This window comes from Cervus elaphus, chromosome 28, assembly GCF_910594005.1.
Source record: "Cervus elaphus chromosome 28, mCerEla1.1, whole genome shotgun sequence".
Lineage (NCBI taxonomy): Eukaryota > Metazoa > Chordata > Mammalia > Artiodactyla > Cervidae > Cervus > Cervus elaphus.
The window spans coordinates 43,883,809-43,910,339 of NC_057842.1; the positions used below are offsets into that span (position 1 = coordinate 43,883,809).

At 42.7% G+C, this 26,531-nt stretch overlaps 1 protein-coding gene and 1 pseudogene across 1 annotated transcript in view; both read right to left on the reverse strand.

The window, feature by feature from the left end:
• NR2E1 (nuclear receptor subfamily 2 group E member 1) overlaps window positions 1-26,531 on the reverse strand; it is a 118,131-nt gene that overhangs the window by 46,029 nt on the left and 45,571 nt on the right. Inside the window, exons 2-3 of the mRNA XM_043890455.1 lie at window positions 21,040-21,324; window positions 19,550-19,795 (exon numbers count right to left, since the gene is read on the reverse strand). Of these exons, the coding sequence (XP_043746390.1) occupies window positions 19,550-19,724 (175 nt within the window). The 5' untranslated portion in view covers window positions 19,725-19,795; window positions 21,040-21,324. The remainder of the gene's footprint in view (window positions 1-19,549; window positions 19,796-21,039; window positions 21,325-26,531) is intronic.
• LOC122685565 lies at window positions 11,737-12,486 on the reverse strand (annotated as a pseudogene).

The window sequence follows — 26,531 nt, forward strand, 5'->3', positions numbered from 1 at the left end:
CCTCCATGCTCCTCTTCCTTGATCTTTCTCTTTTTTTCTTCCTCCCTGTCACTAAAAATCAAGCCTTGCCTCAGCATGAAGTTTTATTGCTTAAAACAGAACAGTGAAAGTCTAAATGAGGAATTTCAAAATATATGCATAGGCAAAAGACTGAAAGAAAATATGAATAGTGGTTATTTGGATGGTGGAATTATCAATTATTTTCTTCTTTATATTCTTCTACATCAACAAAAACAACTTTATACTCAGGATGTAATTTATCTTTAAATACATAGCACACAGCAAGAACCTAAAATATCTTGAGGAATTTTTATTTTAAACACAAATGGGTTTTCCTTATGCATAGTATATAAGACTAAGCTTTTACACTGTATAAAACCATATTCAAATAAGATATTCCAGTGTCAGAAAACTTGTTTTCATGCTAGCAAAGTAAAACTCCCCAAATGGTTACACATTTAGATCATCTGATGCATTTATGTGGGAAGTATCAATATTTTAGATTAATTCCTCCAGAATTTATGAATTTTTTATTAGCAGATTTAAAAAACCTGCTTTGCTAAAACTAAAATATTTTTCCAGCTTCTAATTTAAGCTTGCATTTTGTTTATGAAATATATAGCTTGAAAAGCTGCAGTCTCTAACATTTGTTACCTCTTTCAAATCCCTACAGTTTATATACAGGTTAATTATAGTTGGAACTCTTAGAATTCCAAATCAGGAGGGAAGTTCATTTGTAAAAGCTGTGATTCTTTGAACTGCATAATCATGGGGAGGCCAGAAAGACTGGTTTAGGCAGAGGCTCAAGGTAGTCTCTTCTGGGGAGTAATCACATAAAACTGGAAATGTATAAATCTGTGAACACAGATACATTCATAATTTTCTCTGCAGAGGGTAAATACTGACTGAACTAGAGAGAAAGCAGTATTAGTGACAAGACCTCCTAGGACTTGACTGAATTTTCTTGAAAAGAAAAAGAATAATACTAAAAGGTTGGGTAATAAAAAAAAGTTCTGCATTCCATTGTTCTTCTCTAGAGGGTTATAAGGATGGTGCTCAGTGACCTCTCTGAAATGTCACAAAGAGCAGTGTCATCTGGATTAGGAGAGAAATTAACATGCAGAAGAAACTTCAAAGGCCCTTACACAGATCCAGAAGATTCTTTAAGGTACATGTATACATAAATTGCATGTATACTGAATTATGTTATACAATACATCCCTAGATAAATATATGGCCTCTTTGTTTGGTGGATGGGTGGATATAAAAAGGGATGCTGGGCTACCTGTAGTTCTTAATGTTAAACCTATCTTGTTTAGAAAAACAAATTCAGAATCAAGACCTTAGAATTTCAGAATCAAGACTATCACTTTGGTGAGTAACATTAATATACTACTAAAGACTGATGTGATAAAAGAGAAGGGAAGGAAAGTTGAGATGGAGGCACAAAATAAGAAGAGAGAAGAGAAAGGAAGAGAGGAATCAGAAAAGGGGAATTGAATGAAGGGGTTAAATTTGGGGGAAATGAGGAATAATCCATTTCCACAGGGCTCCTCTCCCCATGGACTTTTAAGAACCATGGAGAACCCTGCCCATAAACAAGATATAACCTTTCAGCAGAGAAAATATCCAACTTATGTGAGTTTCTTCACACTGGGAGGAAATCTTCTCTCTTGTAGGTGGGTCTTACTGGTAATGAGAAGAAAGGGAAAGGAACTGATACTAGGAATGGTGTGCAAGGGTGAGGTTGCCATCCATTATTTCTGGCCCAGTTTGGTGACTGCGAACTCTATTACTGCCTGGTATCAGAAGATTCTCCTATTTCTTTGCTACTATCTGTTCTATTTTTGTGGGGTGAAGAGAGGGTAGTTAAGGGTTGGTGTGAATACACAGAATTGATTCTAACAGATTTTCTAACCTCTCCAGCAAATCACTTATTTGCTCATCTTTTCCCCACTTTCCCCTGGCCATTGTATTTTTCTCACAAGGGCAGACAAGATTAATGAAGCATATTGACCTAATGGAAACTTGTGAACATATAAATGATCAAAATCTGGATTGAAACCTGGAAGAATGCACTTAAAAACTATGCACTTTTCATTTTCCCTGTGCTTGTCCTCATAATATTTGATGTCACAGCTAGGAAAATGTTTTGCTGCTTGTCCATTGTTTGCCCATGTGTTGTATGATGGAGAGGGTTTGTGTGCTGTAGCAGCAGAAAAGAAGAGTACCTTTGTCCTGAATTTCCTTTTAAAGTCCCATTAGCAGTTTATGTGACACTAGATAAATCACTTACCTAAATTTTTTCCTTGAGATGGGAGGAAAAGTTTGGCCTCCAGCACACCCCTACCTACCCCCAAACAATTGTTGACTCAATCTGTATCCTATGAGTATATGTTAAATTTCACGTATGGTGAAAAATATTTCATTCAAATAAGATACATGTTATAAATTGGTAAGTGGGAAGGGTGGGGGATGAGGGAGACAATTTAAAAGCTTGTAACAGAGGCTGAAAAATGACCTAAAGTTAACTTAAGGACTCTGGTATTTTAAGTTTAGTGGAGTATATGAAAAATAGTTTAGAAAAATAATGTTTCAGACTGGATCAGTTATAGAAATTCAATAAAACACAACATTCAGAAAACTAAGATCATGGCATCTGGTCCCATTACTTCATGGCAAATAGATGGGGGAAAAATGGGAACAGTGCCAGACTTTATTTTCTTGGGCTCCAAAATCACTGTGGATGGTGACTGCAACCATGAAGTTAAAAGACGTTTGCTCCTTGGAAGGAAAGCTATGACAAACATAGACAGCATATTAAAAAGCAGAGATATCACCTTGCCAAAAAAGCTATGGTTTTTCTAGGCTTCCCTGGTGGCTCAGTCAGTAAAGAATCCACCCGCAATGTGGGAGACCTGGGTTTGATCCCTGGGTTGGGAAGATCCCCTGGAGGAGGGCATGGCACCCCACTCCAGTGTTCCTGCCTGGAGAGTGCCCATGGACAAAGGAGCTCGGTGGGCTACAGTCCATGGGGTCGCAAAGAGTCGGACACAACTAAGCGACTAAGCACACGTTTTTCCAGTAGTCATGTATGGATGTGAGAATTGAACCACAAAGAAGGCTGAACACCGAAGAATTGATGCTTTTGAATTGTGGTGCTGGAGAAGACTCTTGACAGTGCCTTGGACAGCAAGGAGATCAAACCAGTCAATTCTAAAGGAAATCAACCCTAAATATTCATTCCAATGAATGAATTCCAAGGACTGATGCTGAAGCTGAAGCTACAATACTTTGGCCACCTTGATGCAAAGAGCTGACTCACTGGAAAAGACCCTGATGCTGGGAAAGACAGAAGGCAGGAGGAGAAAGGGGTGACAGAGGATGGGATGGTTGGATGGCATCACTGACTCAATGGACGTGAGTTTGAGCAAACTCTGGGAGATAGTGAAGGACAGGGAAGCCTAGCTTGCTGCAGTCCACAGGGTTGCAAATAGTTGGACAAGACTGAACGAGTGAACAATAGCAAATCTATTATACTTTTGTAAATTTTTTTCATGTACTAATATACTGTTATAAAATCCCATGATTGTCAAATCTGAATTTCGAACTATTTTTGTTGGAAATTACTAATCCTGAAAATTACTAATCCTTTCTTCTTCAATTTATAAAAACGAATATATACTTAAACAATATCACTCAAGAATTACTCATGCCAGCTGATAAGAAATTTCTACATCTTATGATGAGTGGGCATAAGGTTCCAAAATACATTAACAGTACTAATACTGTTAGTATTAGTTTAAAACAACAATAAAACAAAACAGCAATGACTACCTCTTATGGATACTTATTATGTCCCAGGAACTCTGCAAAGTTTAAATGAGCTCTCATATCTCATTTAATCCTCACATTCATCCTCTGAAGTAGTTACTGCTCTAGCCCCATTTTGCAGATAAGTAAACAGAGGCCTATTTTAGGAACTAAGCCCAGAATTGTTCAGAAAATGCACCAAGATCCATTCACTTACATATTCTGCAGTGTGTGTGGTCCAGTTGGATGTGCTGACACCAAGACACAGGAGGGGGACAATGCTTTCATGAAGCTTATAGTTTTCTGGAGGATAGAATCTTCATTCATTTTTGCTTAAATGACTGCAAAAATGCAGCTTTGATTACATAAAAAATAGTCTTTCAACAAATTGGTCATATGTATTTTCAAACTTTCTGTTTCTATGAATTTGCCTATTCTGGACATTTCATATAAGTAAAATCATACACTGTGTGGTATTTTATGTTTGGCTTCTTTCATTTAGCATAATGTTTTCAAGATTCATCTTGTAGTATGCATCAGTATTTCATTTCTTTTTATTATCAAATAATATTCTGTATATGAATATGCCACATTTTATTTATCCATTCATCAGTTGATAAGACATTTGTGCTTTCTCTCTCTTCTGGTTTTTATGAATAATGCTGTTATGAACATTCCTGTGTATGTTTTTATGTGAATGTTATATTTTTAATATTCTTGAATATATATCTAGGAGTAGAATTACCCAGTTATACAATAACTCTATGTTTAACTTTTTGGGCAAATTGCCAAACTATTTTCCAAAGTGGCTGCATCATTTTATATTTTCATCAGCAATGTACATCATTGCCAACATTTGTTATTGTCCATCTTTTTGCTTACAGCCATTCTAGTGGGTGTGAAGCAGTATCTCATTATGGTTTTAATTTGCATTTCACTAATGACTAAAGATGTTGAGGGGGCATTTATTTTTATTATTTAAGATAATTTTTACTAGAGGACTACAAAACAGAACTACTTGAGGAGTTTTTTTTTCTTGAGGAGCTTTTATAGGATACTACCTGGGCTTCACACCACATAAAGTGGTAAAAGTATTTACCACAATGGTCTATTAGTATTTGGAGTGTAATAGAAAACCAATCCAAAATGGCTTAAACTGTGCAGAAAATTATCATGTCATATAACAAGAAGCACAAGGTCAGAGGATTAGAGTTGTTTACTACAACCACTCAGTGCTATGATGGAGATCCAACTTCCTTTCTCCTATTGTGTCATCCTAGCATGCCCATTATGTCTGCACACTTTGTATTAACAGTAGCAAGATGACTGCAGGAACTCTGGGCAATCCATCTGAACCTGAAAATGTCATGTGGAAGAGAAATCTATCTCAGAAACCTTTAGTTGTCTTTTCTTATATCTCATTGGCCTAGAACTGTATCATATGCCCAAATCTAAACCAATCACAAACAAAAGAAATGAGCATTTCATGTATATAGTTGAATTGAGATTTATTGCCTTACTAAATGGGAATTAAATGGGAATTCTGCTAACAAGGAAGAAAGGAGAAATGGATGGTGGGCAGGCAACTATAACAATGTTTCTGTTATATAGCTATAGGCAACAACATTATGATGATGAAAAATATTAGGCTGAAACTTGAAACTACTGCTATTGTACTACTGACACACACTAATTTCATATGGTTCAGCCTAATCATTTCCAATGCCATTTGACAGACTGGGCTGAGGAATGAGGAGACGGTAACATTGGTTCCAGGTTTTAGTTTAATCACTAAAAATAGTACAGCTCATAAACCATGAGTAACCTAAATTGATTGATACAAGTAAATCAGACTATTGTGAGCAAAAAGAATTTGTTTAATACAGGCTTTCACTGCCTTGAGTTCAATCCTTGGTCAGGGAACTAAGATCTTGAAAGCCATGCTGTGCAGCCAAAATAAACCACAGAATAATAACAAAAGATTTTATTTGACTTCTTTATATGTTTCTTGGCACATCTCAAAAGTATTTCCACTGTTCTGAGGCCCAAGCATTTGTCCTGATGCACGTGCTGATGAAGCCCATAAATGTTTCATTTATACAGACCTAACAGTTTGTTGAATTTTAATTTTGGACAATTAAATCACAGAATGCATTATTCTGTTTTCATTAAGAAACATTTAAAGATTTCAAAGAGAGAGTGACTGTGTATCTTCCATTTTAGGGGTCTTTTAATCTAGGCAGACTTTGAGAAATCTAAAATAACCTATTTAGTATATGGAAATGAATAGTACGTTTCATGACTGGGCTACCCTTGAATTGTACAAAGCTATGCACAGAGCAGATTAGAAAATGGCAACCTTTCTCTTTTTGACATTTTAAAAATTATGTTTCAATTTTTTGAATAGGCAATATATTCACAGTACAAATTCAAAAGATACAAACGTTATATAGCATTCTCCCTCCCACAGCTGTTCCTCAGCCACTCAGGTCTCTTCTCCAAAGATAACTGCTACTAGAAGAAAATGTTTATGAATATTTAAACCTTGCCTTTCCCTACAAATAGCATAATTTACACCACTGTTCTGCTGCATTTTGTTGTTGCTGTTTGTTTTTTACCCAACAGGCTGTTTTGAAGACTATTCCAAATTGGCATATAATGAGCATACTCATCTATTTTTTATAGCTGCATAATATTCCACTCAATGGATATACTATATTTCTTTACCAGTCCCCTATTAGTGGACATTTAGATAGCTTTTAATATATTATGAATAGTGCTGCAAAGAGTAACTTCTACATACGTCATTTTGTACTTAACGCTAGTATATTTCTAGGGAAGCTTCCTAAAGAGACATTACTACCTCTAAGAAGGTATGTTTTTGTAATATTGCAAATAAAGCCAAATTTCTCTCTATTCCAGAGAGGTTATAGCAATTTAAATTCCCACAGCAATGCATGAGAGCACTGTTTTCTCCACAAGGGGCAGCTTTCCAGAAAGGAGATTTCTTTTTTTTTTTTTTATTAGTTGGAGGCTAATTACTTCACAACATTTCAGTGGGTTTTGTCATACATTGATATGAGTCAGCCATAGATTTACACTAAGAAAAGAGATTTCTTAAAGTTACCCCCTGCACCTTCAATCTGGGTGTGTGGGCAGGACAGGATCTTGTTCTCACTTTTAGTACAGAAAAAAATGTTATGGTATTACAGGAACTAAAAAAAGAAAATAACAATGAAATGGGTAAAAATTTGAGGATGCATAGGAGAATGAATGGAAAGGCATGATTAAAATATTGACAGTATTTAAAATCTTTATACTTTTCTACAATTAACTCTGGTTCTGTTTGTAATCAGAAAAAACAATAGTAAAGTCATACTACTGTTGTCCTTGGATTAGGAATCTCATTCCCTTTAGGCAAAGCCCTCTTTAAAGGAGCCTTCATTTCAGTTCCACTTTAGGCTGAGCACCTGCTCTTCCCTCAGTGTCTCCTCTGCTGGGCCAGAGATGCCAAGGAACTGGGGCAGAAACCACAACACATCTACATAGTCTGAAAAAGTTACCAAGATGAAAATTCCAACAAGAACCCCTCTTATATTTTTTAAATGTTTTATCAATTTCAATGATCATGGTGGAGTTTCACTTGCTTTCTGGCTTTTCTACCATGGTGGTTTCTGTTTTTCACCAAGACCATTAAAACATTCTGAACTTCCAAAGACAATACTATCCAAAAAAAAACACCTGCTTACTTGCTAACAGTCTTTGGGTCCCCCTGGCACACCCAGTCCATACCCAGCCTGGGCAAAGGCAGTAAATTAGAAGCATTTCTTCCAGGAGGTGACTCAGATATCCCAGCCTGGCCCAATGCTGCGTTCACTCTGCATACAGACTGAGAGCTGTTGCAGTTGCAATATTCTCTCTAAACTCCTGCTCCTTTGTTGACTTGTAGAGGCTTACATTCCAAAAAAGGTAATTTGAAAGTGCTGCTGAATTTAGATGCATTTTGCTAATTTGTTTTTATTATGCATAGAAATATTGGTATAAAAGGTGTTTCAATTATTTTCTAAGGGAGGGACCTATGCATTCTCTGCAGCCACAAAGCTTTTAAATGGAGTTATTTTTCTCAGCCTATAATCGTTCTCCCTTTTAAGTACCCCAGCAGAAAAAGTAAGTTTACTGCTCCTCACACAATGGGCCTCTTCACTTTTTAGGTTTGGGAGACCTGGGTGACCTACGAAAGTTAATTAGAAGGTTAACAAAGACGAAGACAGAGTCGAATCCATCGCCTCTCCTTCAGCCAAAGATGTCATCCATTAATTAGGGAAATCGTTAAGGTGGCCTTTATAGAATCCATAGAAAGTCTGCTGTTGGCGGTCGACAGTTTTGATCAGATTTTCCTCTCCCCAATAATGCTATCCTTAATAGTACGAAAAGCAGAGGTCTGGGGTGGGGGAGGGGAAAGAGGAGGGGGTGGGAAGGATGTGTTTCAGCAACAGTACAGTTAACCAGCCGCTGATTGTGACGGCTTTGATTCTCAGGCTGCCCCGCATTCTTGTTCCATGATGTAATCCTTATTGAACCTGGAAGGCGAGGGAGCGCGAGGGAGGCGGGAGAAGCTTCTGCTCCCGCCTCGAAGCCATAGGAGGCCCTGGGAGTTAGGAGCTCTCCCCCGGGGTGGGCCGCGCTGCCAGACGCTCTGCGGCAGCACCGCGGCTCCAGCAGCCCCGAGCACTAGGGCAGCTCGGGCTGCGCCCGGCTGTCCGGGTCTGGTGGGCGCCGGGATTCTTGGTTGCTCTGAGGAGGAAGATTTCTCCCTTTCTTTCTTTTTCTTTTTTAGATTTCTCCCTTTCTGTTGATTCTCTGCAACCAAAACACCAGCTCAACTAAGGAAAAACTTTTGAGTCTCTTTGCCATCTTGAGAACCACAAGGGAAATAGAAAAGTCTGCATATTTGGTGGTGGTTGCATAGTCAGGACCTCCCTGCCAATCCCGTTTCTTGTCTCCTCTCGTGCTTATTTGAACCCAGAATTTGTAATTTAGACAGTAGAGCCTTCAGGGCTTCTGTTTTGGTATTATGTATTTAAGGTGGTGTTAATTCTGAATGTGAAATGCCTTTATTTTTTAATATAGAACTTTTTTCTCTAAATCATTTAAACTATTTTTAAGTGTACAATTCAGTGGCATTAAGTACATTCACTTTATTGTGTACCTATCACCACCATCCATCTTCCCCAACTGTCCACACAGTGATACTTATTTTTTAAACTACATTACAGGGTTGGTTCCATGGTTTTCCAAGTTATCAGTAAGTTCTTAAGGAATCAGCATCTTTTAGTCTTGGGAGTTTTTGCATAATCCTTCAATGGCAAAAGTTGGAACAATACAATGTGGCCCTTGTTTATCATGCAAAACATTTCTATGTTCCTCTGTGTCTCTCTGGACTGATATTGAGCAAATACTGTACAAAACCTAGACAGTACATTACCATTTTGGCTTGCCTTCCTTACACCACCCCAGAGTGGGTAAGGGTTGCTCAGACACCCCAGAGTGGGTAAGGGTTGCTCAGAGAAGGAAGTGTCACTCTCAGTTCTTAGCATCACCATGGAAAGGACCAAAACTACTATTCTACACATACAAAGTTACTCACACCGAGGCCCTTCTCTTTCTCAGCCAAGGAGAGTTCCTTTCCTCTGTCATCCTCCCAGCTCCTTCCCACACAGGAGGCTAAACTTCATGGCTCAGACCAGGGCCTGGAACAGCAGCTGCCACCAAGGTCCTGTGAGCAGCCCCTTTAGTTATCCCTCCCTTCCTGGCTGAAGGCACAGGGCTGGGGAAAAAGAGGGAGGACGAGTGTCCCCAGCTTTACAGAGGAAATAGTAGTAACTGTCAAACAGCTAAATGATTAAAAGCGCATGGAATAAAAACACATAAATTATGAAACACAAGCTTTACACGCCTTAGCTCTCTCTGTGTGCCCAATTGCTTCAGTCGTGCCCCACTCTTTTCAACCCTATGGACTTTTGCCCACCAGGCTCCTCTGTCCGTGGGATTCTCCAGGCAAGAATACTGGAGTGGGTTGCCATTCCCTCCTCCAGGGGATCTTCTCAATCCAGGGATCAAATTCCTATCTCCTGTATCTCCTGAATTGGCAGGAGGATTCTTATCACTGAGCCACTGGAGAAGCCCATGTCATAGCTCTATATGTTATCAACACGAAAATTTAAAATAAAAAACCCCAACACTGAAGCTGCTGTGTAGCACAGAGAGCTCAGCTTGGTACTCTGTGATGACCTAGGGGTGGGATGGGGATGGGGTGGAGAGAGGCTCAAGAGGGAGGGGATGTATGTATACTTACAGCTGATTCACACTGTTGTACAAGAGAAACTAACACAACATTGTAAAGCAATTACCTTCTCCATCCAAAGGATCTCTATTCCCACCCTCCAAAACTTTGTACCTTTGATTTCAGTTTTACTGTAATGTGTACTAAGCATCAGAGAAGGCAATGGCACCCCACTCCAGTACTCTTGCCTGGAAAATCCCATGGATGGAGGAGCCTAGTAGGCTGCGGTCCATGGGGTCGCTAAGAGTCGGACATGACTGAGCAACTTCACTTTCACTTCTCACTTTCACACATCGGAGAAAGAAATGGCAACCCACTCTAGTGTTCTTGCCTGGAGAATCCCAGGGACGGGGGAGCCTGGTGGGCTGCTGTCTATGGGGTCACACAGAGTCAGAAGTGACTTAGCAGCAGCAGCAGCAGTACTTAGCATGTTGTTAAATTGCTTCATATTTCTTTGCTGTTATGGTTGGCAATGTATAAAGGACCTCAACTAATTGAATCAACAGTCTCTTAGTGGCTAGTTGGTGGTGGCTGAGCCACACACATAAAGTGCTCCCGTGTGACTTCTCGCTTCAAAGATTGCTTGCTGAAGCATTTTATCTGGTCACCTTAACTGCATTTTAAGAGTCATCAGAGGACCTTTTTAAATTTCTAAGATGACCTCAGACCAATTACATAAGGATTTCTGAGGGTGGGACTATAGAATGGTATGTTTTTAAAGCTCCCCAGGGGATTCCAATGTGCACTTATGTATCTAAGGTGATTTATGAGGTTGAGAACTGTGATGTTTAATTTTATGTATCAACTTGAATGAGCCAAGCGATGCCCAGATATTTGGTCAGACATCATTCTGGATGTGTCTGTGGAGGTGTTTTGGACTGAAGTAAACATTTAAATCAGTAGCTGAGTAAAGCAGACTGGCCTTCCTAACATGAGTGGGGCTTATCCATCAGTTGAGGACTTGAATAGAACAAAAAGAGGAGTAAGAGGGAACACCTCCTATTTGACAGCCTTTGAGCTGGGATATCAGTTTTTTCTTGCCTTTGGACTTGAAATGAAACATCAGTTCTTCTTGGATCTTGAGACCACCAGTCCCTGGACTGGAGCTACAGCTGATTTTTTCTTCTTTTTTATAGTTTTATTTATTTATTGGCTGTGCTGGGTCTTCACTGCTGTGCAGGCTTTTCTCTAGTTGTGGTAAGCAGGGGCTACTCTCTCAGTTGTGGCGCGTGGGCTTCTCATTGCAGTGGCTTCTCTTGTTGCACGGCATGGGCTGTTTTGTGCGTGAGCTTTAGGAGTTGTGGCATGTGGATTCAGTAGTTGCGGCTTCCGGACTCTAGAGCGCAGGCTCAGTAGTTGTGGTCACAGGCTTAGTTGCTCCACAACATGTAGGGTCTTCCTGGACCAGCGATCGAACCCATATCTCCTGCATTGGCAGGCAGACTCTTTACCACTGAGCCACCAGGGAAACCCCTCCCATCCGTTCTTGAAGTTGATCTTTCTTGAGAAGTGATCAAATAGCACCTACTGTTGAAGACAGCAATAAGGTCAGACCCTGATACTCCAGCTTTGATTCTGGATCAGTCTGTTGGCTTGAACTGATCAAGAGTCACTTCCTTCAGAATCTTCAAGAGCAAATTTAAATGAGCATGCATTAACATCATCTTCTCTTTCAGATCTGCAACCATTTCTGCTAGAGGTGTGTTGTGAATATCCATCTCAAGTGCATCTACTATGGCTTTTGCTTTTAAGAGGGAGCACACCATTTTGTCACTGAAAAGGCAGAAGTGACCTCTCAAGGCAGTCAGGGCAGCATGGGTAGAATACAGATGGAAACCAATGGAAATGTCACAAGAACTACAGAGTAAAAGGTTTTAAGTGTTGCCTTTGAGGGAACTTTCAAGGCCAACAAGAAAGGGAGCCTCCTAAACTACATTATTGTGACTCTGGAGAAGCTCCTGGCCCCAAGGGCTCTCAACAGGTCCCAGGGGAGGTGCAGAGTCAGTGAGCACGGCCTGGTACTGTGCATACTGGACCATGGAGCACCTCTCTGGTTGCAACCACCACAGCAGTCGTGGGCTGGATGGCATCTCCTCCAGCCCCAGCCCTGCAGGGCTGAGCAGAGAAGACCCTTTCACCACTTGCATGTCCCACTCCATGGAAGTTGTAAAAGAAGGTTCATCAATCACCTTCTTATCCCCATCACAAAAGTCACCCCACAGCTGCTTTGCAAAGTGAGAGCAACGTCTCTGCAGCTGAGCTGCCATCTTCTTGCTTACACTTGGTTCTTGAACAATGCCACTGTTGGGGTGCTGACCCTCAAGTCAGTAAAAAAAAAAACCAAAGCACAACTTTACAGTTAGTCCTTCATCTGCAAAGCTGCATCTACAGAATCAACCAACCTTGGATGGTGTAGTAAGTATTTGGTGAAAAAATTTGTATATAAATGGACTTGTAAAGTTCAAACTGATGTTGTTCAAGGGTTAACTGTACATCATTGGCTCTCCTAGTTCTCAGGTCTTTGAACTTGGACTGCAACTAAACCATTAACTTTTGTGGGTCCAGGTTGCTGACTGCAGATTCTGGGACTTGTCAACCTCCATAACTGTGTGAGACAATTCCTTACAACAAATCTATTTCTATATAGATATTCATCCTATTGGTTCTGATTCTCCAGAGAACCCTGACAAGTATAGATTTTGGTACCATGAAGTGGGATTCTGCTGTAACAAATACCTAAAAATGTGGAAGCTGCTTTGGAACTGGAAAATAGGTGGAGGCTGGAGGAGCTTTCAGGTGCATGCTAATAAAAAGTCTATATTGCCATTAAGGCACTAGTGGTAGAAACACAGATGTTAAAGGTGATTCTGGTGAGAGCTCAGAAAGAAAAAAAGAGAGCTAGAGAGAAAACCTGCATCTTCTTAGAAAATACTTAGCAGAATGTTTGTAGAAATGTGAATGTTAAAGACTATTCTCATGAAATTTCAAGTAGAAGTGAGGAATAGGTTATTGGAAATTAGAGGAAAGGTGCTCTTTATTATATAGTGGATAAGAACTTGGCTGAACTGTGCTCTAGTATGATGTGAAAGATTAAACTTGCCAGCAATGAAACTGGGTGTTTAGCAAAGGTGATTTCTAAAGCAAAGTATTAAAGATGTAGCTTTAGTCATCCTTACTGTTTTTAATAAAATACAAGAGGAAAGAGATGAGTTGAAAAAAGAATCTTTAATCAAAAAGGATCTGGAACTTAAAGACTGGAAAATTCTCAAACTATCCATCGCAAAAAAAAATGAGGTAGATGTTCTGAAGAGAACTCTAAGGGTGTGGGTGGCTGAACAACCTTTTAATAAGGAGATTAAGATGAATGTGAACCATAGATCCAATCAGTCATCTCAGCAGATGCCAGAAATAGAGATTATACCACCAGAAACACTGCCAGCTTCAAGAAAATGGGATAGAATGAAGGAAGGTTGCTAACATGGGCTATCCTTCAAGAAAAGAGAATGATATGAAGGTGATTCAGAGGGCTGCCTAACATAGGCCCAGGGGGCAAGGCTGTTTCCTTTCTGGTTTCAGAACTTGGGGCCCTTGAAGCAAGCCATGGTGGGGGCTCTCAGCAGAGAGCTGGAGGAGTAGGGCTGCCCACAGAGCCTTGAGGTGACACTGCCGCCTCAGTGGCCTCAGTGGCCCCCGAGGGCAATGCATCAAACCAAAGAGGATTACTCCCAAGCCTTTAAGATCTAATGGAATTTCTCTTGCTAGGTTTTAGACTTGCCTGGGACCTGTCACCCTTTCCTTCTTTCTTGTCTCTTCCTTTTGGATCAAGAATGTCTATACTATGCCTGCCTCCCCACTGTATTTTGAACATATAATTTGTCTGGTTAGGAAAGGAACTTTTCTTTAGGATGAGTCTCACCCATTTCTGATTTAAATGCTATTTAGATTAGACTCTGGACTTTAGAGTTGATGCCAGAATAAATTAAAACCTTAGGGGTTGTTAGGATGGAGTACATGTATTTGCATGTGAGGAGGACATGAATTTTGGGGGGCCCAGGGGTCAGAATGTTATGGACTGAATATGCCCCCTCAATTCATATGCTTAAGTCCTAACCCCGCAGTGTGACTATATTTGGAGATAGGGCTTACTGGGGGGTGATATGGGTTTAATGAGGCCATAAAAGTGGGGCCTTAAATCAATCGGGCTGGCATCCTTATAAGGAGAGGAAGAGACACTGGAGCCCTCTCTTCCTCGCGTGAGGATGCACATCTGTAAGCTAGGAAGAGAGCTCTCACCAGAAACCAGATTGACCAGTACTTTGATCTTGGGCTTCCCAGCTTCCAAAGCTATGAGAAAATAAACTTCTGTTGTTTGAGTTACACAATCTATAGTATTTGGTTATGGTAGCCTGAGTAGACAAATATAAGAACCATCTAAAGGAGATATCAATCACTGCCCCCACACATATCTCTTTCTAAAATAATCTATCCTCACCTGCCCCATGGGGTACATGCTCCTGTGTCCTCAGCTTATTGGTCAGGGTGAGCACCTGACCCAGAAGACTCTATCCATGGGCCCCTGAAACATTTCAGGCATAAACCCCACAGATCAGTTTCGTTTACGCTCATAAGATCTTCTTTTGCATTGTTAATTCTCTAGGCATAACTCAAGTTAGGGTAAGTTACTTGGTCAGATCTTAGCACCCACCTGAAAAGCTCATTGTAACAGTGATTTTGAAACTTGAGGCACTTTCCAAAAAGGACAGGCTTGAAAGGACAGCAGTTAGGATCTTTCAGAAGCAAAGGTCAGAATGTGAGTGTGGGACACCTACAGGGGAGTGGCTAAGAAGTAGGTGAGGGTGGGGAGATTGAAGGACACAAGGCACTGAAGTTTTCCCTGGGATGATTCTTTACCCCTCACCTCCAATTCGTCTTGAGGGTGGCCTTTGTCACAATTGTCCTAATCAAAGCAAATTTGACTGAAAGGGTTAAAGACCCATTCAAACTTACTTATGTATTGGGGGAGGGGTCATTATTCAAAGGATACAGTGGAAGTCTAGCAGGACTTCTTGGGAAACTACAGTTATTTCTTCCTCTTTCCCCCCACTCTGCTCCTTACCACCAGGCCCTGTGGCTTCTCGTGTTAGTTCACCTGGGCAGGTCTACCCACCCTCTCTTACACAGGCTCTCTCAGCCACCTCAAGGTGGAATGGGCCTGGCTGGGGTTGTCAATCATAAAACATCCACTGAGGAAATTCACGCTGAAAATTTCTGTTCAGATTGTTAGAAACGTCCAAAGATACCTTATTTTGTCTATTTTAAGTCCTAAATAATTAGATTTAAGTTTGGATAATAGGGATACTGAGTGAAGTATTATGACTCATTTTCTGATAAAAATTTTGTGTTAACCACATAATTCTTTTATTAAAAAAAACTCTATTGTAAAGTGTTTCTATAATGTTTACTTTCCTCTCTTTTTAAGATAGTGAAAATATTTGCTCCCTTTTGGTGATACATGAATCATAAGTTTTAATAGCAATTCCCATGGAAGAGATCTCAGGGAAAAGTAGAAACAGTACTGAGTTTAGAGAGTCAGAACACCACATTCATCCCAGCTGTATCATCCAAGGAACCTCAGGCATGTCACTGAGCCTCTCTGAACCCTGCTTTCTTCCAATGAGAAAGAGGAAATGACAGTAGGAATACTTTTCTTTTTATCTGAAGGTAATCACTTTAAATTTATATGTGAAATTAACTTGAAAGTTGAAAGCTTCAGTTTTTATCTCTGGTATATAGGATTTGCACTATAAATGTTTGTTGAATGACTTTTATAGTGTGAATGATCTCCATATATAAGGATAGGAAATTGGGCAGAATTTGTGCATATTCTAGATCATATTAGTGTTTGTTTGTTTGTTTGTTTTTGATACCAAATTCCTCATAGGAACTAGTTCTGTTGACTTTTTTTTTCCCCCACAAAGTGAAAGTAAGAAAGTAGGAAAACAAATATATAAGTTGAGGGCTCATTCACTGAGTATACGTTTAACTAAGTTGCTACTGTACAAGAAAGTCATTAATAGTGTATTCATTTTTTTTAAGCTTATTCAACAAATACTCACCAAGGATATTGGGAACATGTTGTTGAATAGACATGATCCTTGTCCTCATGGAGCTGACAGTCTCATACTTGAAACACTCACACATCAAAAAGGCACTAAGGATATATGCTCCATCTCCCCTGGTCTATTTTCTGAGTTCCTGCAAATGTTTGTTTTGACCAGGGCCTAGAACGAGTTGGGGGAAGCAGGACAAACACCAAAGTCCAGCAACTGAGAAGAGGGCTTGGGCCTGGATATAAATCCCACACAATAATTTTTAGATCACTGTCCTTGGCTGAGGTGGGGGAGAAGATTTTTTTCACCAAAGCTGGAACATTGACTATATATAACAGTATCCAAATGTCATGTCTTGGCTCTACTCCAATATACTAACACTATTCCAATAGCTACTCCAATAGCTAACACTATTTGAGAGTCTGTCCAGGGTCAGGCACTGTACTGAACACTTTCCATGTTTTGTCTTTAATCTTCACACCAGCCTTGCAAGATAGATATTTTCATCACCCTCAGTTTGCTTATGAGACTGCAGCTATAGAGGACATGGCCAAGGTCACAATAGATGGTTATAACAGAATTAAACCTGTTCTGTCCTACTTGAGTACATACCTTCTTCCTGCCAGACCATGTAGGGCCTTTACTATTTTCTGAACAGAACAGTGGGCATCCCAGGTAGCACTAGTGGTAAAGAACCTGCCTGCCAATGCAGGATGCATAAGAGACATGGGTTCAACCCCTGGGTAGGGAAGATACCCTGGAGGAGGGCATGGCAACCCACTCCAGTATTCTTGCTTGGAGAACCCCATGGACAGAGGAGCCTGGTGGGCTGCAGTCCCTAGGGTCGCAAAGTGTCGGACACAACTGAAGCAACTTAGCACGCATGCAAACAGAACAGTAAGAAAGCTGTGTTTCTATCCCTTATCACAAAATACATGTCTTTCAATATAATACGTGATAATAACAACAGCTAATATTGAGTAATTACTATGTGCTAGATACTATCCTAATCTATTTATATGTATGAATTTATTCAATCCTCAAAAAGCTATGAAGCAGTTACTCTTTTTATTAAACTTTATCTATTATTTTGTAGATGAGGAATTGAAACGCAGAAAGATGAAGCAATTTGTCCACGATAACTCAGCTGATATATGGCAGAGACAGAGTCAGACCCAAGTTGCCTGGGGCCAGAGATTAAAATCTGTCATTTCATCCAAATGAAATACATTATTTTCAATGTCTATCACAGTTTCATTAATTGGTGAAACAAAGATCACTAGCATGTGAGGGACCCTTCTTCCTTACCTCCCACCCCCATGAGCAGAAGACCCAATTCCATTCATAGTCTGATGGAACATTTTCCTCTGTAATTGTTCAGTGTGAAACTTACACAACTGAATGTAACATCTCTGAATTTCATCTGCTGTGGAATGGCACATGATAAAAAATGCACCACATATTATAAGTCTTTGCTTTCTCACTAACTTAGTCTTTTTTCTCAAATGCACAACATTTCCCATAGACATGAGAGTTCTCTCAAAAAGTTAACAGCACTCTCTGAGAAGAGGAATTGGGAAAACCCAAGAACATTTTCTTTAGCAGCTCAGGCAAGTGACTGAAAAGTCAAAAATTAATTTTTTTATAATCAGATTTTAGATCTTCCCTCTGACTGACTGACTATTTGAGTAAATTGGGCAGTGGCATAACTGACCGGGCAGCAACCTCAGTGGCTCAGCTAGGAGCAAGGCATAGGCAGAAGGCAGCAGAAAAGTGTTGGGGCATCAGACCGGTAGATTCTAACCTCAGTCTACTAAGAACAATCTCCCTCTTTCTGTATCACAGAGACACACATGAAAGATTTCTGAAGCAGGCTGATGCCCTCAGATATAAACCTAGTTTGTGGCTATGAACCATTAAGGATGCTTGATAACTACTAATTAAGTGAATTAGAAACACAATATATAATTACTGATGTTCTACTTTCCCCCCTGTCTTTGCTGCACCACAGGAAAAAGTTTCCACAGCAATTGGTTTGTATAAGCAAAGACCAAAATTAAATTAAGAGGTCACATGCCAGTAGCAAAGACAAAATCGGGGAAACATTTTCTAATCAGAAACTGCAAAGAAGTTTGGGCCTTTATATAATAGAGAAATTAGGCTTGGATAGTGGTATTCTTTCAACAAACTTTTCACAAATATTTCCTGGAACAGGCCCAAGGACTGAATCCTCATTTAGCCTATTCTTTTTTCAGATATAATTGAATACACTTGTTTTGGTTTCTGCCTCCCCACCTTCCACCCAGGGGTAAGGGCAATGCTGCTCTGCTTTCATGTGGCACAGGCGCTGTCATAAACCACGTTTGAATATCTCTTCTTCAGGCATTAGAGGCTCTAGGTCTCTTCTTCCAAAGCTCCTGTCTTCTCACACCCCAGGCAAATTCCTCTATACCCTCCATTCCCCCAGTGATGCTCAGCAACCCGCCCCCTCCACTACCTTGCACTCCCCAGCCCCAAAAGTTATCTTATGAAAATGAACAACTCCATCATCTGAAAAGTATCCTCTGAGAGGTTTCTGGTGCAGGAAAATACAAAGAAGTGTCTAGAATCTTTGACTGAAATCACTGACCGTTGAGAGAGGTGACACTAAGCTGAAGAAACATGCATTCCTTGGGGCAGAGGGATGTATGCATCAGTAGGAGGAGGTAAGATAGCTCTTGTTTCTGTCTGAGGTCCATGGGAGAGGATTTAGCAACACACACATCAGTTGGAGTGGAAAGTCTCTAAAGACATATTCATTCCCACAGCAGGCCTCTGGTTTGGCATCTACTTAGCTCCTCAGACTCACCAGCCATCTCCATGGGGAGGGGGAGGACGTGACTAGTCAAAGGATTCCGACCACCCCCCTGGATGCCTCCGCAAGCTCCTGGAGTTCTCCCTGGCAGGGTGGCTGGCTGACTTGGCTTCAGAGTTTTATGAATATGAGCTTTTACTTCTGCTTCTTGAGATTTTTTTTTTTTTTAATGTTCAGATGAAGGCACAATAGGGAAAGGTAAGAAGCCTATGTCTGTCTCCTCTCTGTTCTTAAATGGTAGTTAAGAGGTAGCTTTTTAAAAGAAACTTCATTTGGATATAGAAACTTAAAAAAATTCCCTTTCTGCTTTGACGATTCTTTTCCACTATGTTTGTCAGAGGCTAAAATTCATGTGCTTTTGAAACATGAACACACAGACACACAAGCATGCTCACCCCAGCACACCACAGTCTCTGCTCTTTTACTCACATTTCATCCCTGAGGACATGCAGGCCTCCAGGACAAGAACCACAGTCACTGAGCAGTAGAGTCTGGTGAGCAGCCAGGGGGCTGGTGGGCTCCGTCTGCTCTTGCCATGAGTGGTTCTTTGGCCTGGTTTAGCAGGGTTGAGTGTCTGTGTGATTTCTGCATGGTGTCCCAGCATCTAGTTGTCCTGTCTCCAAGTGCAGCCTTCTACGTGCAACAAGGGAATTCGGGCTTCTTTGAAACAGGCTTCTGAGAGCAAGAGCAGAGGGAGACAAATGTGAAGGGTGTCACAGTGGTGACACGCCCTGGGGGAAAATGTGGGACCAGCTGGGCTCTGAGCCAACGGCAAGAGAAGGGAAGGCTGCTGTGAGTCAGAGTAGTTCTTCCAGGATCCTTACTGCTCCTGGAACATCTTTTGTCATTTTAAAGTGGTGCCTTCACCACTGGTCTTGCCTTGACCCAGGAGAGTGCACTAATTTTCATTCATTAACTTTGCAATGAAGTTATTATCATACAAATGGTACTTAGTCCTCATAATCCATGAATAAAGTAGCATTGTCCCCATTTTATTAATGAAGAAACCAAGGCTTCAGAGTAGTTTAAGCCACACATTCCCCAAGTTAAGGCTGTTAGTACTGGGAAAAATAAGAAGTCTCTATCTTTGTTCTTATTCTTGGTTCTTTCCCTTACATACTTTTAGTCAATAGACAAGTGTATACTTTATTCCTAATATGCAACATGTTCAATTAGGTTCTGTTAAGAATTCAAAGACATCGTCACTTGGTTCCTGTGACTTGGTTCCACACCACCCTGGCATTTACAACCTGGTTAGCCAGAATTAGGAGATAGGAAGGGCTGGGTGATGTGCATTTAATAAGTTATTGGTTCACTTATGCACTAAGGAAATGGTTTTTGAGCCTTAAATACCAGACACTGGGACAGCAGTAGAAGGACACAAAGATGGAAAGGACCCAGTCTCTGTTCTCAAGAAATTCAGTCTAGACAAGGGACTTTCACTGCTCAAAGCTGTTCAACGGCTTCCCATTGCTTCCAAAGTAAAATCCCGAATCCTTAATGTGACCCACAAGCTAGGAGATCTGACCTTTGCCTTTCTTTCCACTTACACAGGGCTTCATTAAGTTCCTCAGTCAGGTTAAACCTCCTTCCTTCCTTGAGGGTCTCTGCACATGAGAGGGCTTCACAGATGTATCTTTTGAGCAGGGTTTTGAAGAATAGATAGGAGATTTCCAGGCAGAAACTGATGGGGTGTTTTCCAGCTAGAGGAGTTTGGGGAGTGGACTTAGTGGATAAGAGTAGCTGGGGAAAGTTTCATAGAAAAGGCAAAATGTTCTTTGTATGTAACTGATATTTAATAACTATCTGTTGAAGAGAATTGGTTTGAGAAGGCTAGGGATGGGCAGAGTGTGGTAGGATGGGAGAGCAGGAGAGTGAAAGCAAGACCAAATAAGCAAAGCCTCAGGAGCTGGGAGCACCTGAGCATGATGCAAGGCAGAGGAACCATCTAAGAGGCAGGCTGGGAAGGCAGGGCAGCGAGGTGTGGGAGTGTGCTTGATGGGATGGGAAATCTGAACTCCAGTCACGGCTCAGCTAGTTGCTTTGTGACCTTGGACAAGTCACTTCTCTTTTCTTGGCCACAGAACTTGTGATGAAGATGGGGTGAGTAGGTGATTTCTCAACATCTCCTTTGCAGGTGAAACATGCTCTTTACAGTTTAGGTCGTGACAGAGAGTTGCGGAAGCCAGGTAAGATCCAACACACTGGAAAAGAGAAGGAAATCTTAGGAGGACAGAGAGAGCCTAGGCAGAGTGCTGGCGTTAGAGACCTTTATAGCAGGCAAGGCTGAGGAGAAGGACTGGAGGCTGGAAGGGAAGCCAGTTGAGTGACCTGCCAGGGGAAGCTGTAGCCTGTGACTCACTGATGTCCCACCAGGACCAGATCAATGAAATCAACGGAATTTTCTATACCAAGCTGACTATTCCTAATTCTTACCCTGATCCAATGTCTAATGTCACGGGACCAAGCTCACCATCAGGAGAGAAGGCTGCTGTGGCCAGTAAAACTGATGTCCAGGTTCAAAGAGTAGGGAGGAGGGGAAAGAACTAAAGTTTTCCAGACAGTCCAAATGAAAGGACAAGTCCCTCACCCAGGTTTTTTTCTCTAGTGACCCTGATTTTGCGCCATAGATGTCGCTTGTTTCTCTCTTTTCTTCTTTGGTACTTTTGGGGAGGGGGAGCAAGGCAAGGGAGAGGGGAAGAGACTTTTTTCACTGGAGTCCTCAGAATTACAGTTCACAAACTATTCAGTAAACTGACCGGCCTCAACCTCCCCTTCAACGGCCTAATCTAAGGGGTGGATCTATGTGTTTTGTTGCTTGTCAGAAACAATTGCTGCGCGGCCCATTACATTTACAGCACGTCGCCCTTTAATTGGTGTAACACGCTGAGGCCTGAAAGGAGGAGAGGCCCACAAAAGCGCCCGTGAATGAGCCTTGACTCACACAAAAACACTCTGCAGAAGTTCAGAGCTGGCCACTAACAAGGAGGTAGGGAGTTAGTTTGAAAAGGGGGTGAAGTTCAGAAATGTGTCACCTTGAGGAGCCTCCCATCAAAGCAATGGTCGCATTGACAAGCTGCAAAGAAAAAAAGTTAAACCTTCAGGGCTATGGACTTGCCTGCTGCATTTATTCTTTTTAAACTTGAGAAGGGGGGTGAGTGGGAGAGGGGAGAGTCTTTTTCTTCTCTTCCCCACCCTTGTCTCTCTACTCCCCTTATTTACTTCAGAGAACCTTAGAGAAGTCGATGTGAAAAAACATACCTCTCACACCCCTGCTAAGATACACTATTTTTTTTTTAATGTATAAAAAAGTCAGAATGAATGTGAGCAGCCTTAAGTTGCTGCTGCTGATTTCAACCTCTGTGGGAACAGTGTTTGCTCTCTGCATTCCCCCTCCCCCCACTTTCTAAGGCAACTCTCCCAGTCCTGGGGTTTGGAGCCCCTCCGCCTGGGCCTGCCTGCCTGCAGGTCTGGAGACTGTACACCAGGATTCCGTGAGGGTGAGGGCATGCATTCCGGTTCCTCAGTGGCAGAGGGGAGTGGTGTGAGCCATATCAAAGTATATGGAAGCATCATTTGCACTGGTGCGAGTCCAGCTGATCAGGGTACTGCAGTCGGAGGTTCTGCCCCCTCCTTGGAGAAGGAGGGGAACCAGTTTTCCCTCCTTCTGTCTGTTTAACACCTAGGTAAGATCCTACCCAGACCAAGCCACGCTTTGGTTCCAGTTTGTAAAATAACATGTCCCAAAAAGAAGAACTAGCATTCATAGGTCTGAGGTGGAGGTGGGGGACGAGGTCGCATCTTCTGTTCCTCCGACCTCCATGGTCACCTGCTCCTCTAGTGCACCTGCCTCATTCCAGATGCCTGGAATTTACTCAGTGGCGGTAGTGGGATCGGTCTCTCTTGGCACTTCCCCTGCACCCTGCCCCTCATCTTCCTCCGGGGATCCCCGCCACAAAAGTGCTACCAAGGTGAAAGACCCTTCGTCCAGTTACTGGGCTCGAGCACCCCAGAGGCACCCTCCTCTGCTCATCTGCTCCCACCTTTGTCTGGAGACTGGACCCCCACCCTAGCACTGCTCCTGTGAACCGGCTGCCCGGGGGAGGGGGGGGCGCTTTTCAATGCAGCGCCACAGCTCCCTCCAGATTTGTAATCCGCCAAAAAGCCGCTGATTGCTGCAATCGTTACTTTTCATTAAAAAAACTTAGAAGCAATTTGGGAGAACCCTTCTCAATGAATACATTTACCCCCGAACGGTCTTTATTCTCCGCCTCCACTTGATGAGTTTCTCTGGCACGAATCCGTTCTTACAGGCACAGAATGGGCAATCCCTTGATCCCCGTCAATTGTCATCCCGAGTCGGGGCCACTTTGACCGCCAATAGTGGGGAAGTCAGAGCTAATCCTCAGAAGGAATCACGGGAAAAGAAAAGCAACAATAACCAAGTCAAGCGTAAAAAATGAAAGAGAAATCTCTATTATCACTCACTACATTTCCCAGCTATGTACTGAAAAAATCAGCTCGCTTGTCATTCGAGTCAGACACCCACACAAGAATATGGGGTCGTGGTGGGTTGGTAGACTCACACGACGTAAGGAGCGATATTTGAGAGCCAAAGGCCTCTCTTCTGCCTCTGCCAAATCCCTCTCACATCCGCCATAACCATTAAATACAGACTGACTTTATTCTGTATGGGGAGGCCCAGGGGTGGGGGGTGAGGGAGCCCCCAGCTGTGCATGGATACAAAAAGGTCCCAGGAGAGAGGAATGGGGGGTGGGGCGGAGTGACGGTGCTAGAGGAACGCGCTCCTCTGGGGCACCTCCTGCTTGGGCGGTTGGGCCTCTCCTGCCTGGGTCCAGCCACCTCCTGGAACACCCCCTCAACCCTCTCTCCACAGCTCCTGCAGCTCCGTGGGTGCGCAGACTTGGAGGCCGGGTCCTGGCGCAGCTGCATGACGCGCGCTGCGCTGGGGCCAGGGGCCGAGGGCTCCGCGCAGCCTCGTCTTCCACAGGAGCCGGGACCCACAGCGCCGTGGGCTGGGGGTGGGGAGTGAGAGTCCCGGGAATCGCTGGGGCAGACACAGAAAGACCTGTGAGAGTGTGCATACACAGCCACTTTCCACGCTGACACCTACAATTATATGACATAGGCCTTGATTCCTTTATGCCGCAGCCAAGTGAGGGGCAAAGTAAAGCGGGGATGCAGGGCAGGATTCCTGGCGCTACTGCAGCGTCTGGGGAGGGGTGGCCCTGCAGGCTCCCTTCGCTCTCTCCCTCCCTCCCTCCCAAGGGCTGGGGCTGCTCCCTTGCTCAGGGATGCGGAGTTGATGGCCAGCACAGGGTTTGGAGGACCTGAATCCCAAAAGAAAGGGCCAGAACACAGTCCAGCAACCTCTCCAAGTCCACTTCTCTCATGATGCTACAAAGCCAGTCTAAGGTGCCTTTGGCTACTTTCATTTTCCCTTGCCAGGTCCTCCTGGGGACCAGGTCCTCAGGGGACCTCCCATGATCAAGTGGTGAGGCTGGTTCTCCTGGTTGTTTAGGGCAATGAGGAAGGGCCACATGTGGGATGAAGGTTTTTTTCATCACCTCCTTCCTCAGGCCTTAGAGGTGCAGCCTGCCAGCAGCTCCTGTTCCTCCCAGCCACCCACTTCACCCTCAACCCCCTCACCCCATCCCACACCCTGGTCCCCAACATCTAGGCACCCACCCTGTGAAGCCTGTTGTAGTTATCTCTCTGAGGAACCTCTCCAGATTGTCACTCCCCACAGCACACCACATGCACATCACACACTACATGTGTACACATGACACGCTGCATACCATTAACACATAGATTATCACCCGTGTGTACACACATGCAGAAAGTAACATCCAGGGAGCAACAAGCTTCGGACACAATCATATTTACACAAGACCTGCACTCACCCGCATATATAGTCACACAGACATGCACACATTCCTGCATACCCAGGCACACATGGATCATGCACACTCTTGAAATACCCTTGGGCATCCAGATACTGGCTCCATCAGAAATGCCAGGTCAGGCAGGGGGGACAAGAGGGAGTCATCCAGGTGGGGGTCATGGTCTTTGGCTCTGAGACCCAGGCCTCCTTCAGGATGCTCGCCAGGGCAGATACCCCGATCTTCTCACTGGGCCTGTGTGGTGCTCACACCCTTCACCCGGCATGGGCTGCACCAGAGCTGGGACAGCCCCAGGTGGCCACACCAATCAGGCCAGAGTCCGAGGTGAGCACTGGACAGCGAGACTCACTTCAGCACGGCACCAGACACATGCCCATGAGCCTCCTTAAGGGAGTGGCTGAGCTAGCCTCCGTTGTGGTCATGCAGCCAGAGATTGGGAAGGACACTGAAAGAGGCTGTCCAACCTGACTGACTTGCACCCACCCAGGTGAGGCATCCCACCCAGGGAGGATGGCATAGGAGGTGGTGGCAGGTAGTGATAATCACCATCTATAAAGCCAGTGAGAGTGAGATGGTTCTGCCCAGCCCCAGATTTACATAAACGTGGAATCCCCGCTTCCACCGAGATCTGGAAAGGGTGCTTGCAGAGAGGGCGACCGACATTCTGCAATCCTAATTAGTGATTTTTGTCCCCTTGTTACTGGGCTCAGCATCTCATGCAAATGAACTCTTCATTTCAGCCACATTACCCCAGTTCCAGAATTAACTGACTCTTATCTTTAATGATATGCCACTGAAGTTCTCCGAGCCGGCTAGCTTTTTATCTTGATTACTCTAATCAATAAGAAATGATAGAGTAGAATTATAAACTCTATTGGCTTTTAAATGTTGCCGACAAGCCCTCTAGATGCCATTCCCGTTCATTGTTATTTATTAAAATGATCCTCAGCCTAACAGCGGATGCAAATAGAGAAGAGAACAAGAATTAGCCTTGGGAAGAGTCCCAGTCGTTTCTGACAACTTCACCTCCTACTCCCCAGGGAAGAGTCTTTGCTGTTTAGGCTTGAGAAGATGGAAGCATATTAAAAAAAAAATTTTTTTAAGAAAATTGCTCTTTTGGAGGTACAAAAGAAACAGAAAACAAGAAACACCAAATTCCCTACCTCATCCAGCCAGATAGTTTTAAAGGTAGAAGCTTTGAAAATGGCACTTTGAAATACAGAAACTCATGCTCTACAAATGAATCAAATCTTTTATCTCTCTGTTTCTCTTCCAACTCCCCACCTTGCTGACTCCTCCCTCCAACAGACTTTTGCATACCAACATCTACAGACTTATCTTTAGGTATGTATGATTTCAAACAGGACTCAAGAAAGGCAATTTCCTCCACTTTTTCTCTTGGGAGAAAAACAGGTCTTGGATCTTCCTGTCTGCAGACAATATCTTTAACTCCAGCTAGATGGCAGGTGGTGGCTGGCCAAGGT